Source organism: Eublepharis macularius, chromosome 18, assembly GCF_028583425.1.
Source record: "Eublepharis macularius isolate TG4126 chromosome 18, MPM_Emac_v1.0, whole genome shotgun sequence".
NCBI classification, from domain to species: domain Eukaryota; kingdom Metazoa; phylum Chordata; class Lepidosauria; order Squamata; family Eublepharidae; genus Eublepharis; species Eublepharis macularius.
Genome location: NC_072807.1, coordinates 12,314,037 through 12,325,997, shown reverse-complemented (window position 1 = coordinate 12,325,997; position 11,961 = coordinate 12,314,037). Strand labels below are relative to the sequence as shown.

The following is an 11,961-nucleotide window of genomic DNA, read 5'->3' as shown; positions in this document are numbered from 1 at the left end:
AGTGTCTTTTTGAGTTGTATCCCTTTTGTGCTGTGCTAGTAATCTATGTCAGCATTTAAAATGCTGCTTTTCATTTGCCGATTGGGCAATAATTTGTTTGAGGCTGTTTTCACATGGATATTTTTTACTCGTTCTGAGCTTCGTCACAGAAGCCCCGCCTAAGCAACCGCGTGACGTCCGCCTCTATTTTTCCTGCTTCTTCAGGTTCCCTGACTTCGCTGCAATCTTTCCCAAACTTGGCTTTTATCATTTATTTATTTACATTATTTATAGCCTGCATTTCTCATTGAGATTCAAAGCAGATTACACAGTATAATTCAATACAATTGACAGCTGGTACATTCAATAAACAATTCAATAGGGTATAGATTGCAGAAATCTCAGCTGAAACAGTACTAAAACAAAACTTAAGCAATTTGACACAACAGTAACAGACAGTGCACAGCAGTATATTCCACAGTCCCTTTCACTTTACACCTCTTTGAATCATTTCCTCACCGCACAGCCCTATTATCTATGTAACAAATCCCCCCTAATTATTTGGTTTTGCGATTTGTGGAAAGCCAGGAGAGCCCTAAACGACATATAGAAAGTGACAGTGGTGACACAGCAAATTCCCTCTTCTGCTGAGAATTAGCCAGAGTGGGAAGCTCTATGGGTTCTCAGTTCTTTTATTCATGGTGGTTGGGAATTTTCCCCAAGACTAGTGCTGGTCTAAGACAATACTAATCAAGGTTGATTGATAAATATTATTGAAGATGGGAATATACGTTGCCTGGCAGCTTGCAAGGGGTCCCTGACAGCAGTATAGGTGCGGAAGCATACTCTGTTCTCTATCTATTCTCTGATTTGCAACTTATAGTGCAATCCTATGGCCGGCCCCAACGCCGACGCAGCTGCACTGGTGGTGTGGCGGCGCCGCCGGGCCGGATCCTGTGCCAGCAAAGTGTGGCCGCAGCGGCGCCCGCAGCGGCGCAGAGATGCAATTTTGGAGAACCAGAAAGTGTTGTGGGCGGGTCTGATCCACGGCCGCCGCCAGGCGCAGCCAAAGGGCGCTGTTCCTGACAAGCGTCAGGGGGAGGGGCCAGGAAAGGCGCAGCCTATGGGCAGCACGCGATCCCGGCCAGGCCCCAGAGCAGCAGGCAAACCGCGCCCATGCTGGCAGACTGCCTCGGCTCGTGTGTCGGGCGGGGCTCGCAGTCGGGAAGGAGAGGGGTGGGCGTAGTCTGAGAAGCCTTTCCCCCGTTTGCCCAATGTAGCACCAAGTCCCTGGCGGCCGCGTCCAGAGAGGTTGGCATGGGACTGGCAGGCGCCCTGCCATGAGGAATCCAGGGCAGCAGCCAGTCTCTGGCAGCAGGGGACAGCCCCCAAGTGGCGCCGAAGGGGAGGGCTGGCCTGAGGCCGCCACCAAGAGGCAAACACAGCGGGCCTGCCCCCTCGTCCCCATCCCAAGGCAAAGAACACAGACACCCATTGCACAGAAATCAGCCTTTATTATTATATCATCCCACCTCCCCCAGCAGACGTGAGGAAGGGGAGGCGTGTAGGAGAGCCGCCTGTGCAGCAAAACACCCCACCCCACCCCCAAGGCGGCAGCGGCGGTCACCGGCGAGGCCGGCGGCCGGACCCCCTTGGCCGTCCACGGGCCCGGCCTCTCGCACGCAACTGGGCCCGAGGGAGGGGTGCCTCTGGGGCGGGTGGAGCTGCTGCAGCGGGTGGGGCCGGAGGGTCGAGGATGGCGACGAGCCGCCCGAGCAGGGCTTCGGCACGGACTTGAGAGGCACAGACCCCTTCCCCCACTTCCAGTACCGCAGCCATGAACTCCCGGCCGCGGTTGTTCGCCTCCTCCCATGCAGCGTGCACCTCTAGCCGCTCCCTCTCGATCGCCGCCCACATTGCGGCTAGTGTCGGGGGAAGCCGCTGGGCAGGGCGGGGGCCGCGAGCCCGTGCGCCTGGAAGGATCCCCTCCATGGGCCCCTCCCCCTCAGAGGCGGAGCCAGGTCCTTCCCGCACACGGCCCATGGCACCCGGGGGCGGGGGGGCTGGAGGGGATGGTGCTGCAGGCTGGGACAGCTCCTCGAGCGGCTCTGTCGATGAGGTGTCCTGAACCGGCGGAGTCCCAGGGCCACCTTCACCCTCCACCGACACAGGGAAGCCGAGCGACTGCAGGAGAGCCGCTCCGGCAGCAGAGGTCCTCCGGGAGGGTGGCAGCTCGCGCAGCTGGGCAATCACCTCCCCGCCTATCTCCAGGCGCATGGTCCCTGCTGGAGCGAGACATGGGTGGGAAGAGGCCCCAGGGAGGGAAGAGCAGCGGCCCAACATGGGCTGCCACAGGCCACCGAGCCGGGCCAAGCACACCCATTCCAACTGCGGCCGCAGCCCCTCGTCTTGAGACCGGTCGGCGCCATGAGTGGCCTTGGATGTGTGGCCGAGGCCGGCGGCCGAGCCGGTCCCTGGCCCCACCAGCAGCAGGGCCACAGATACATACCGTGCTCCGGATCCATGCCCCCCGACGGGCCCGGTTGAGGCTCCTCGTCGCTGGCAGCAGGGGCTTGCTGTGGCGGTGGAAGGGCTGCCTGTTCCTGGGCCCCGCTCTCTGCCAGGGGGGGCACAGACTCCGCTGCCTCTGCCTCCGCCTGGCTTGGGTCTGGACCCTCAGGGGCCGTGCCAACTCACGGGAGAGGCCCTGTCACACATGTGCCACGATCCATACGTCCCCCCCCTCGCCTCCCTGAATCCACAAATACTAACCGGGCAGGACCTCAACGCCCAGGCCGCCCACCACCGCCTCCGGGATGACCGCTCGCATGACCGCCTCTGGGCCTGGGAGCCCCTCGTCAAGGGCCCGCTCATAAGGAACCCCCTGAGACATGAGGAGGCGCACTCGTTTGCGCGCGGGCCCGAAAGAATCATTCCAGCGCTTCATTGCCGAGTGAGCAGTGCGGGGCGCGTTGCCCACAGCCGAGACCCTGTCAGCTGCCATCTGCCAGAATGCCCGTCGTCGAGACCGGGACGAGGCGCCCCTGTGCGTGCTCAGGGCGACCTCCGCATTCTCCACCACGAGCCCAAAAAGCAGCACTCTCTCGGCCTCTGTCCAGTTTGCCTGGCGCTGGCTTCCGCCGCCACTAGTGCTCTCAGCAGACATGGGGGTAGTGCCCGCTGGAATGTCCGGTCCCCGAGATAAGTGGTGGGAACCAGCCACCTAGTCATGTGCTCACCCATCCCCTCGGCAAGATGGAGGAGGGCACAGGGGGTGCAGGACCGGGAAAGGTGGCTGGGACGGCCCATGCAGCGGACAGAGGACCTGCTCCTGAGCACCACTTGCAACGGGCCGCTGAGACCGGTAGGCCTGCTGCTGTGCGTGGGGGGGGGGGTTCAGGGTGCTGAAACTCAACCTGCGTTCCTTCCAGGCAGGACCTTGATCATCCCCGCCTGGTGCCCGCCACTGCCGCCGCGGCTCCCAGCCATCCGGACCAGCCACCTCCTGCCAGCCGTGTTTGTCCGAGCGGCCCTCAGGCGGCGCCGCCTCAGACGCCGCCGCCGGTTCCAGGCCAGGGTGCCATCCCTGCTCCTGGGCGACATGACTTGCCTGGACCGCTTCCGCCTGGACAGGGCAGCCATACAGGCTCTGTGCGAGGAGCTCGCGCCCGCCCTTCAGGGGCAAGCTGCGGCTCCCCGGGGCATCCCCATCCTCCAGAGGGTCCTGCTGTCCCTCCGCTACCTTGCGACCGGCTCCTTCCAGGGAGTCATGGCTGAGGCCTTGGAGGTCTCCCAGTCATCCGCCAGCCGCTGCCTGCATGCCTTCCTGGACGCCCTAGTTGGTCGGATCCGCGAGCACATCCACTTTCCCACCTCGGAGGCAGAGTTGGCACCCATCCGGGCTGGCTTCTCCTCCTTTGCAGGCTTCCCCAATGTGATTGGAGCAGTCGACTGCACGCATGTGGCCATATGCGCTCCCAGAGAGGAGCCGCAGGTCTACAGGAATCGGCACCGGTTCTACAGTATCAACGTCCAGGCAGCCTGTGACCACCAGGGGATCTTCACGGACCTCGTTGCCAAGTTCCCGGGAAGCGTCCACGACGCACAGATCTTCACCACCTCCGGCCTGAACAGGCTCCTGTCATCATGGCCTGAGGGGAGAGGCTGGCTCCTAGGTCAGGAGTTGGTGGGGGAGCTGTGAGGGGACGGGGATGGGAAGGGAGATCCTAACTCCGCCTCCCCTTGCAGGTGACCGTGGCTATCCATTGCTGCCTTACCTCCTGACGCCATACCCTGCGGATGAGCCCGCCGACAGAGCCAACTACAACCAGGCCCACCGGCGCACGAGGATGGTGATCGAACGTGCTTTCGGTCAGCTGAAAATGCGCTTCAGATGCCTCCATCACACGGGCGGCCGCCTGGCCATGCAGCCGTTCACCGTCGCCAAGCTTGTGGCTGCCTGTGTCATGCTGCACAATATTGCCGTGCGCCAGCAGCTCCCCTTGCCAGCCACAGAGGGCCCAGGCGAGGACCCCTGGCTGCCGCCCGCCGGTCGCCTTTCTCCTGACGCCCCTGCAGAGCCCCAGGAGCATGACCGAGCTGTGCGAGACAGGGTCGCGGAGCACCTGTGGCATGCTGCGCGCTGAGGGCCATGCCTGGCCATGGGGGGCTCGGCCGGCCAAACACTCGCCCTTTACGCCCCTATGGTGTCCCAGGCGGCCCCTCCGAGTCCCCGCTCCCTCAACCCCTGCATGTAGAGAGCATGGGAAAGCCGCCCCGGCCAGCAGCCACCGCCCCCCATGGACGGGCTGCACGGGAAAAGCGGTTAACGAACTTGGCTTTATTCCCAATCGATTCCAGGGCCGCATCAGGCACCCAGAGAGCAGCTTGCCAACCCAGAACCCCGGCCTCAGCAGCCAGGAGGGTGAGGGCTAGGTAGCGCGTCGGAGCAGGGGGAGGCCAGCGGCCCTGCCACGGCATCCCCGTTACAGAGCAGGGGCCCGGCTGGGGTCCAAGATGCCTGTGCCTGGGATGGCATATCGGCAGCTGCCCGGCCGTCTGCGGGGACGGGCTCCAGCTTCGGCCGCTTCCTGCCAGGCCCGTCCACTGGGTCACCCTCTGGGTCTTCAGCGGGTGGCGGGTAGCGGGGTGGAGACCAGGCGGTGAAGCCCCTCCCAAGTTCCTCCTCATCTGGCGAGGGGCTCCGGGCGGGCGCCGCTGTGGGGGCAAGAGGTGGGGGATGGGAGCGTCAGGGCCCCTGTGGGCTCTGGGGTTGTTGTCGCGGCCGCAGGCCGCCCCACCCCACATGCCCGTGCCCCTCCTGTTGGCGAGACTCACATGGTGCCGCTGCCCGCGCCTGCTGGAATGCCCCGTGAACCCGGTCCATGGCAGCCATCCACCTGTCATTGATGGTCCCTGCAGAGGGGGGAGAGAGGGAGGGGGGGCACCCGTTGGTGGCAGCCCGGCATCTGCTGCAAGCACCTGCAACCTGCGCCTCGACGGAAGTGGCTGGGACGCCTCCGGGCCCTTATGGCCTGCCCTCTGTGGCAGCGGAGGAGGCTCCCTGGATGGCGCCGAGGACCCTGACTTACTGCGCGCAGGGCCCGCAGCCACCTCCTCTTCCAGGAGGTCATGCTCCACCTCGCACAGCGCCGTGTCTAGCCACGCTCGTATGAGGTGGGCCTCCTCCGCACGGCCAGGGAAGAGCTCCTCCAGGTAAACTGGCCGCGCAGTCATCGCACCCTCATCTGCCAGGAGGTCATTCCCGGCAGCCTTGGCAATGAGCTGGGCCCCGAGCCTGGCCGCCCACTGCTCCCGCCACCCGTCGCCCTCCATGCAGCCGGGACCGCTGTGGGTATCGTGTTTCTGTGCTGCCCACCGAACTACACCGCCCGCCGGCATGACCTTGGAGGGTCTGAGATGTAACAATTCCCTATCTTCTGTCTGGCAGCTGCATAGTTCATGGATAGGTTCAGCACAGGCCCCCCCCCCCGTCTCAGACCTGTGGGTTGGAGGGGAGGGGGCCGTGGTGGTTGGCTTCCTATGGCCCCAGGGCCCTCTTCCCTTGCGGGGATGCTGTGCTGCTCAAGTGCATCCTTGCGGGACGTGAACCCTTGGGCCTGGCTGTACGTTGCGCCGTGGGACTGGGAATAAAGCTCATCTACACATGGACCCGTGTCTGCCTGCGATACTTTGGTGAACTGCCAGCCATATCCTGCCCTGGCACCATGAGCGCATGACCAGGCCCGCGGTGACAGCGCATCCCTTCCAAGGGGGGGGGGCTTAGGATGCACAAGGACTGGCCAGGGGCCGCTCTGGCATGTCTTCCATATTGCCCTAACGCACCTGCCCTGCCTGGCATGCCGCCCTGAGCTGGGGCAGTCACGCAACCTGCCATCGGGGGGCCCTCCCGGGCCTGGGGTGGCCACCCAGCCTGCATGGCCCGGCCGGGGAAGGGGCACGCTGTGGCAGCCAGCCGGGAGGCCTCGGGCTCCCGCATTTTAGCCACTTTGCGCAGCTGATGCGCTCTTCCACTGCCCCTGTGGGCGGGGCCAGCGGCCTTCCCTGCAGGATTGGCGGGGCTGGCAGCCTCGGAGTGGTTCCCCCCCCCGGCAGGGCAACGCGAGTGGCCACAATTGCTGAACGCAGGAGACGGCGCCGAGCCAGGGCGGAGCCACGCGCAGCCTCGGACACACCCCACCCCTCCCAACAACCATGGCCTGTTGGCGTGGGAGGCTGGCAACTGCTCCACGGGATTGGATGCAAGGCAGGACGCCCTGGGGTGGAAGGTGTTGGAATGACCAATGGGGCTGCTGCAGACGCCCGAGGGGCTGGACCCACTCTGGGAGGCGGCCGCTCATGGGACTGTGTTGCTGGGGCTGCGGCTGCGATGGGGGCGACCCTCCCCAGGCGCGCGAGACCTCCTGCCCGGGATATGGCATCCGCCTGCCACCACCCTGGATTCTCCATTGGTGGGGGCTAGGGTTCCCGCGAGTGGACCGTTTCCCCTGCCATCTCCCACCCCCTTGCAGCGGCAGCTCGCACCACCCTCTCCCTTGCTTATCGGGTGCCAGCTACTCTCCCCACCGGGGATTGATCCCCCTCCCCGCTCACATGCCCCGCCCCAACCCTCTACCTGGCCATAGATGCAGGGGGGTTAGCCGTGTTAGCCTGTGGTAGCGAATTCAAAAAGGGTCCCATAGCACCTTTAAAACTATCCAATTTTATTGTGGCACAGGCTTCTGAGAATCAAGTTCTCTTCGGCAGATGGGTGGTACAGACACTGGTCAAATACAGAGGAGGAGGGGGGGGAGGAGGGAGGGAGGGGGCGGGGAGGCAAGACGGGGTGTGTCGGATACATTTGTGGCAATGTGCAGGTGGGGGGATGTGACGGGAGTGTTGGGGGAGGGGCGGAGGACGAAGTCAGACTCGCAGACACAGAAAACAGTTGTTGTACATCTCGTTTTATTGCACTGGAAAGAGCGGGCTTGCATTTAGGCTGGCGAGGGAGCCGGAGCATTCCACACAGCCCTCCTTCCCGCTCGGAGGGGCGGGGCTGGGATGCAGGCCGCGGCGCGACGGTGCTTCCTGGGCTGCAGCCAACCGTCCGTCAGAGATGTTTGGGGAGGGCGGGGCGCGGGGGAGCAGCCATGCCCTGGACGTGCCTGTGGGGGAAAAAGACACGTGTGGGCTTTGCCTCGTTCCACTGGCAAGGCAAGCCCCACACTCCGCCATCCGGGGGGGGGGGTTGCACATGGTCGAGGGCAGCAGCTGATGCATGACGGTCTGGTGAGGATGCACTCGGCCTTGGCAAGCCTTTACCTTTAAGGGAGAGAATGAGCTGGTCACAACAAACACCTGGCCACATGTGGTTTTCGAGGCGCCTGCCTCTGAGGCAGCCAGGGGCGGCCATGGTTGCCCCCCACCCCTGCTGGGCCTCACCCAAAGCGGCAAGTGAGCGGGTGGGTTCAGGTGAATGGGCGGTTTGCACTAATCTGCGGAATGCCCCCCCACCTCCTCCTTACCTGTCAGCGCTCCGTCGGTCATCACCAGGTGGGAGCGCAAGAGTCAGGGCACCTGCAAGGAAACGGGAGAGCATGCGGTTAATTTGCAAAGTGTCATTCCCTTCTGCCACGGAAGGGTTAGTTTGTTTGTGCTTAGTTAGAAGCAACTAGCATGCATCAGTTAGCTGTGGAGTCATTCTTTCTATCACGGTAGAAAGAGAGTTAGGCAGTTAGGCACCTCTTCCCCTTTATGCGAAGTTCCCCCAGTTTTTCGCAAAGTCCCCCGAGTGCATTCTGCGCCTGCCAATGTGAATGCCCTCAGCCCGTTTCGGTTTTCAAAGGGGCAATGCCACTCAGCAGACGGGCAGAGCCTCCGGCCGAGTGCTCACTTACCTGGGGGTTTGGGCGGCGCTGGCCGGATGTTTTGTAGGGCGCGGTCGCAGGTGATTGGGTGCAGAGAGGGGGGCTCGTCCATGCCGGGCGCGCACGCTGATTGGTCCCCGGGATAGTTCTCATCCTATGCTCCTTCGGGCCATAGGGGCGGGGCGAGGCGCTCAGAGAGGGGGCTGATTTTTCGCCGTTCCATGGACGCCTATGGGCTACGCCTTCTTTTTCCGTGGCGTAGCTTTTTTGCGCCGCTGTGGGTGTTCCCGCTTCTGGAGGAGCTTAGGGAGCGGACTAACTCCGACCCCGCCTTGCTCCCCGCCCCCCCCTGCGTCGGCGTAGGGCTCTACGCCACTTCTGCGCCGCCGCCCGGGCGCCTGCGGCTTGCACCGGTGCTGGCCCGCCGGCGGGCCAGCGCCGCGTCCCAGCGCGGGCGGAAGGCCACTTACGCGGGCGTACGGGCTAGATGCGCCCTCGCAAGCCTTAGTTCGGTTCCTGTTCACTTTCCGTGCCCTTCTTAGGATTGGGCTGCCCTTCATTTCTTTCCTGTAATTTAAAAGAGGGATTTAATAAATCTGCTTTCCTTCTTCACTTGGGTGCTTATTGTCTCCAAATCCAAAAGGAATACTAATACAACCAGGGCGCCTCCACAGAATCACAAACTGACCAACTGCTATAGGAGGCAAAATAGGAATGAAAGTCCTCGGGAAGCATTTAGTAAATTTTATCAGATTTTTTTAAATATATAAAGTGCAGACAGTGCTAAAGGCATAATATATTATACCTTTATTATAGTTTGTGATATCATGCCCGTGAGGAAGCTCGTTCGGTGAAACGGGAATTGATAATTGGCTGGCATAAGACCCCTAGGCTTCTGGGAAGACAACTTGCAGCTCTACTCCCATTTGGAGAATGGTCCGCACTCTGGAAAAAGGAAGTGATATGATTACTGCACCAGTTGGACTGTCTACCTATTATGGTTATGAATGACCAGTTATGGTCATGAATCAGCGTATTGCAGTTGCTGATATTGTATAATTTGGTCGTGTATTAGTACATTAAAGCTATTGATACTGTACTATGATATTATAACTTTTGTATGTATTTGGTATGACTTACACTTTAGCACTGTCTGCACTTTATATATTTAAAAAACGTTGATAAAATTTACCAAATACTTTAGAGGAATTTCATGCCTGTTTTGCCTCCTGTAGCAGTTGGTCAGTTTCCAAATCCAAAAGAACATTTTCCCCTTGGCAAAACAAGTCCTCTGTGTCCACCTACACTTCCCTATTCTTTGCCCAGCGCAAAGTCCCTCACTTCCAAGACGCATCAGGGCCGCAGCGACCCCCAAGCCACTTGTCCCAACGCGGCTTCCCATTGATCCGCAAGCCCCGCGTTCAGACGACCGCCGGCCGCCGACGGGGCGGGGCACAGCCGGGGCCAATGGGAGCGGAGCGGGGCCGCGCGCGTCACGCGGAGCGAAGGTTTAAATGGGCGGCGGGCGGGCGGGCGCCGAGTCGGGGCCATGTGGTCGCTGCTGGCGCTGAAGCTGGGCGCCCTCGTGGCGCTGGGGCTGCTGCCTCTGCTCTGCGCGCTCCTCCCGGCGGTGCTGCGGCGAGTCGGCGGGCCGGGTGAGTGGCGGGCTGGCTGGGGCGGGCTGGCTGGGGCGGGCGTGCCCAGCGGCGCGGCAGTGACCCTCCGGCTTGCTCCCTTCCCCTCCCGCAGGGTGTGGCCCCCGCTGGCGGAGCCTCCTGAGCGGCGCGGCTGGCGGCGTCTTCCTGGCCACCTGCTTGCTGGACGTCGTGCCCGACTCGCTGGAGCACCTGCGAGAGGAGCTGAGCCGGCAGAGCTTTTCGGTACCGGGCGCGGGGCGCGCGGGGCGGGATTGGCTTTCCAAAGCGGGGCCTCTCGGGGTCGGCTCTGCAGCTCGGAGCCTGGAAGCAAAGCCCCGGTTCGCTGGGAGGCTCGGCGAGGGCCTTTGTCCCCGCAAGTTTGTGGCTTAACCAGCATATTCAGTAGTTGGATGCCGCTGATGGGGCGGGGGCAGCAGGGGAGGCGGCCCCAGCTCCTGCGGGGTGTGTGTATTCTAGCTCTCTGCGGCTGCTAAGTTGTAGAGCATCCAGCTGCAGGAGCAGGTGATCGGGACAGCAAGGTCATTCTGGCCGAGCCCGGGAGTTTAGTTTCCCTGGTTTTGGCTTCAGGGCGTCTGCCTAATCTCTCAAAGAGTTGATTCTCTGAAAGGAATGCAGCGCGGCCAAGGGGCTGGGATGAGGCATTTCTCTTGGGATGGGGGTGCTTGAGGGAAGGAAGGGCCTGTAGCCTAAAAGGTACAGCAGCCATTGGGTTCCAAGGCCAGCCAACCCCTCCCTGCTTTCTCTCTGCCTGCAGCTGGACTTCCCCATGCCAGAGCTGATCCTGGCTCTGGGCTTCTTGCTGGTGCTGGTGATAGAGCATGTGGCCTTGGACTGCAGCGAGCCACAGGGGGATGAAGCGACGCCCCTGCTCTCGGCCTGCCCTGCTCAGCACCACAGCGAAGAGGCTGGCCTTGAGCAGCAGGCATCCCAGCGCCCTTCTCGGTCATCCTTCCGGTACCTGGTGCTGATGCTGGCCCTCTCGTTGCACTCTGTGTTTGAAGGCCTGGCGGTGGGCCTGCAAGATTCGGAGAGCAAAGTGCTGCAGCTTGCCGGGGCCATCCTACTGCACAAGAGCATCGTTGCGGCCAGCTTGGGTCTCCTGTTGCTGCAGAGCCGTCTCCCCTTGCTGTGGCTGGCTGCCGCTCTGGGCACCTTCGTGCTCATGTCTCCACTGGGGGTTGGTCTGGGCATGGCCGTGACACACAGCTCTGGCATGGGCAGTACCACCACTCGGAGTATACTGGAAGGTGTGGCAGCGGGCACTTTCATGTACATCACCTTCCTGGAGATCTTGCCCCAGGAACTGAGTTCTTCAGACAGCCGCCTGCCCAAAGTCCTCACGGTGCTCTTGGGCTTCTCTGGCATGGCTGGTCTCCGCCTCCTGGGCTGAGGTGGCCTAGAACCTCTGGGCTGGTTGGGTTTTTTTTAAAATGGACTTCCTGTATTTTATTTGCCCATAGGTGTTTAATCTAACAGCCTTGATCCAAAGACATCTTTTTAAAATTACTGTATTTATGCCCACAGCTTCCTTCATTTGTGAAACTTCAGCCTGGCTCCAGACTCACCTAGCAGTTTGGAACCTTGGGTGGGACAGCCACTCGCCCCACTACAGCCTTTAGAGGTGGGCTAAGTTAAATTCAGGACAGGTAGTAACTTATTAGTGACGGTGAGGAACTGTAACTATTGTGCCCTTAAACGTTTTTTATTAAAACAACGCTGCTGCTTCGTAAGAGACTGGGGACTGGAGTTTTTGCATCCAGTTTGCCTTTTATCCCTGCCACAACTTTCAGTTGGCGAGATGGCAAGGAGTAGTTTTGCTTGCTGTTCCTTCTCTCCCTCCCTCTGCATTAAATGGACAAGCCCACAGCCCTGCTTCCATCGGCAAAGCTCCAGCTCTACATGGAGCTGCAGTGCTCCCTGCTGGAAAGGATTTGTCACTGACGTGTCTTCACCACAAA

General features: G+C 61.4%; 1 protein-coding gene across 1 annotated transcript; it reads left to right on the top strand.

The window, feature by feature from the left end:
• The first annotated feature begins 9,894 nt into the window (after positions 1–9,894).
• LOC129345714 (zinc transporter ZIP1-like) lies at positions 9,895–11,685 on the top strand. The gene is made up of 3 exons (XM_055002939.1): positions 9,895–10,000; positions 10,095–10,225; positions 10,758–11,685. The coding sequence occupies exons 1-3, from the start codon at positions 9,895–9,897 to the stop codon at positions 11,391–11,393; spliced, it is 873 nt and encodes a 290-aa protein (XP_054858914.1). The 3' UTR covers positions 11,394–11,685.
• The last annotated feature ends 276 nt before the right edge of the window (positions 11,686–11,961 follow it).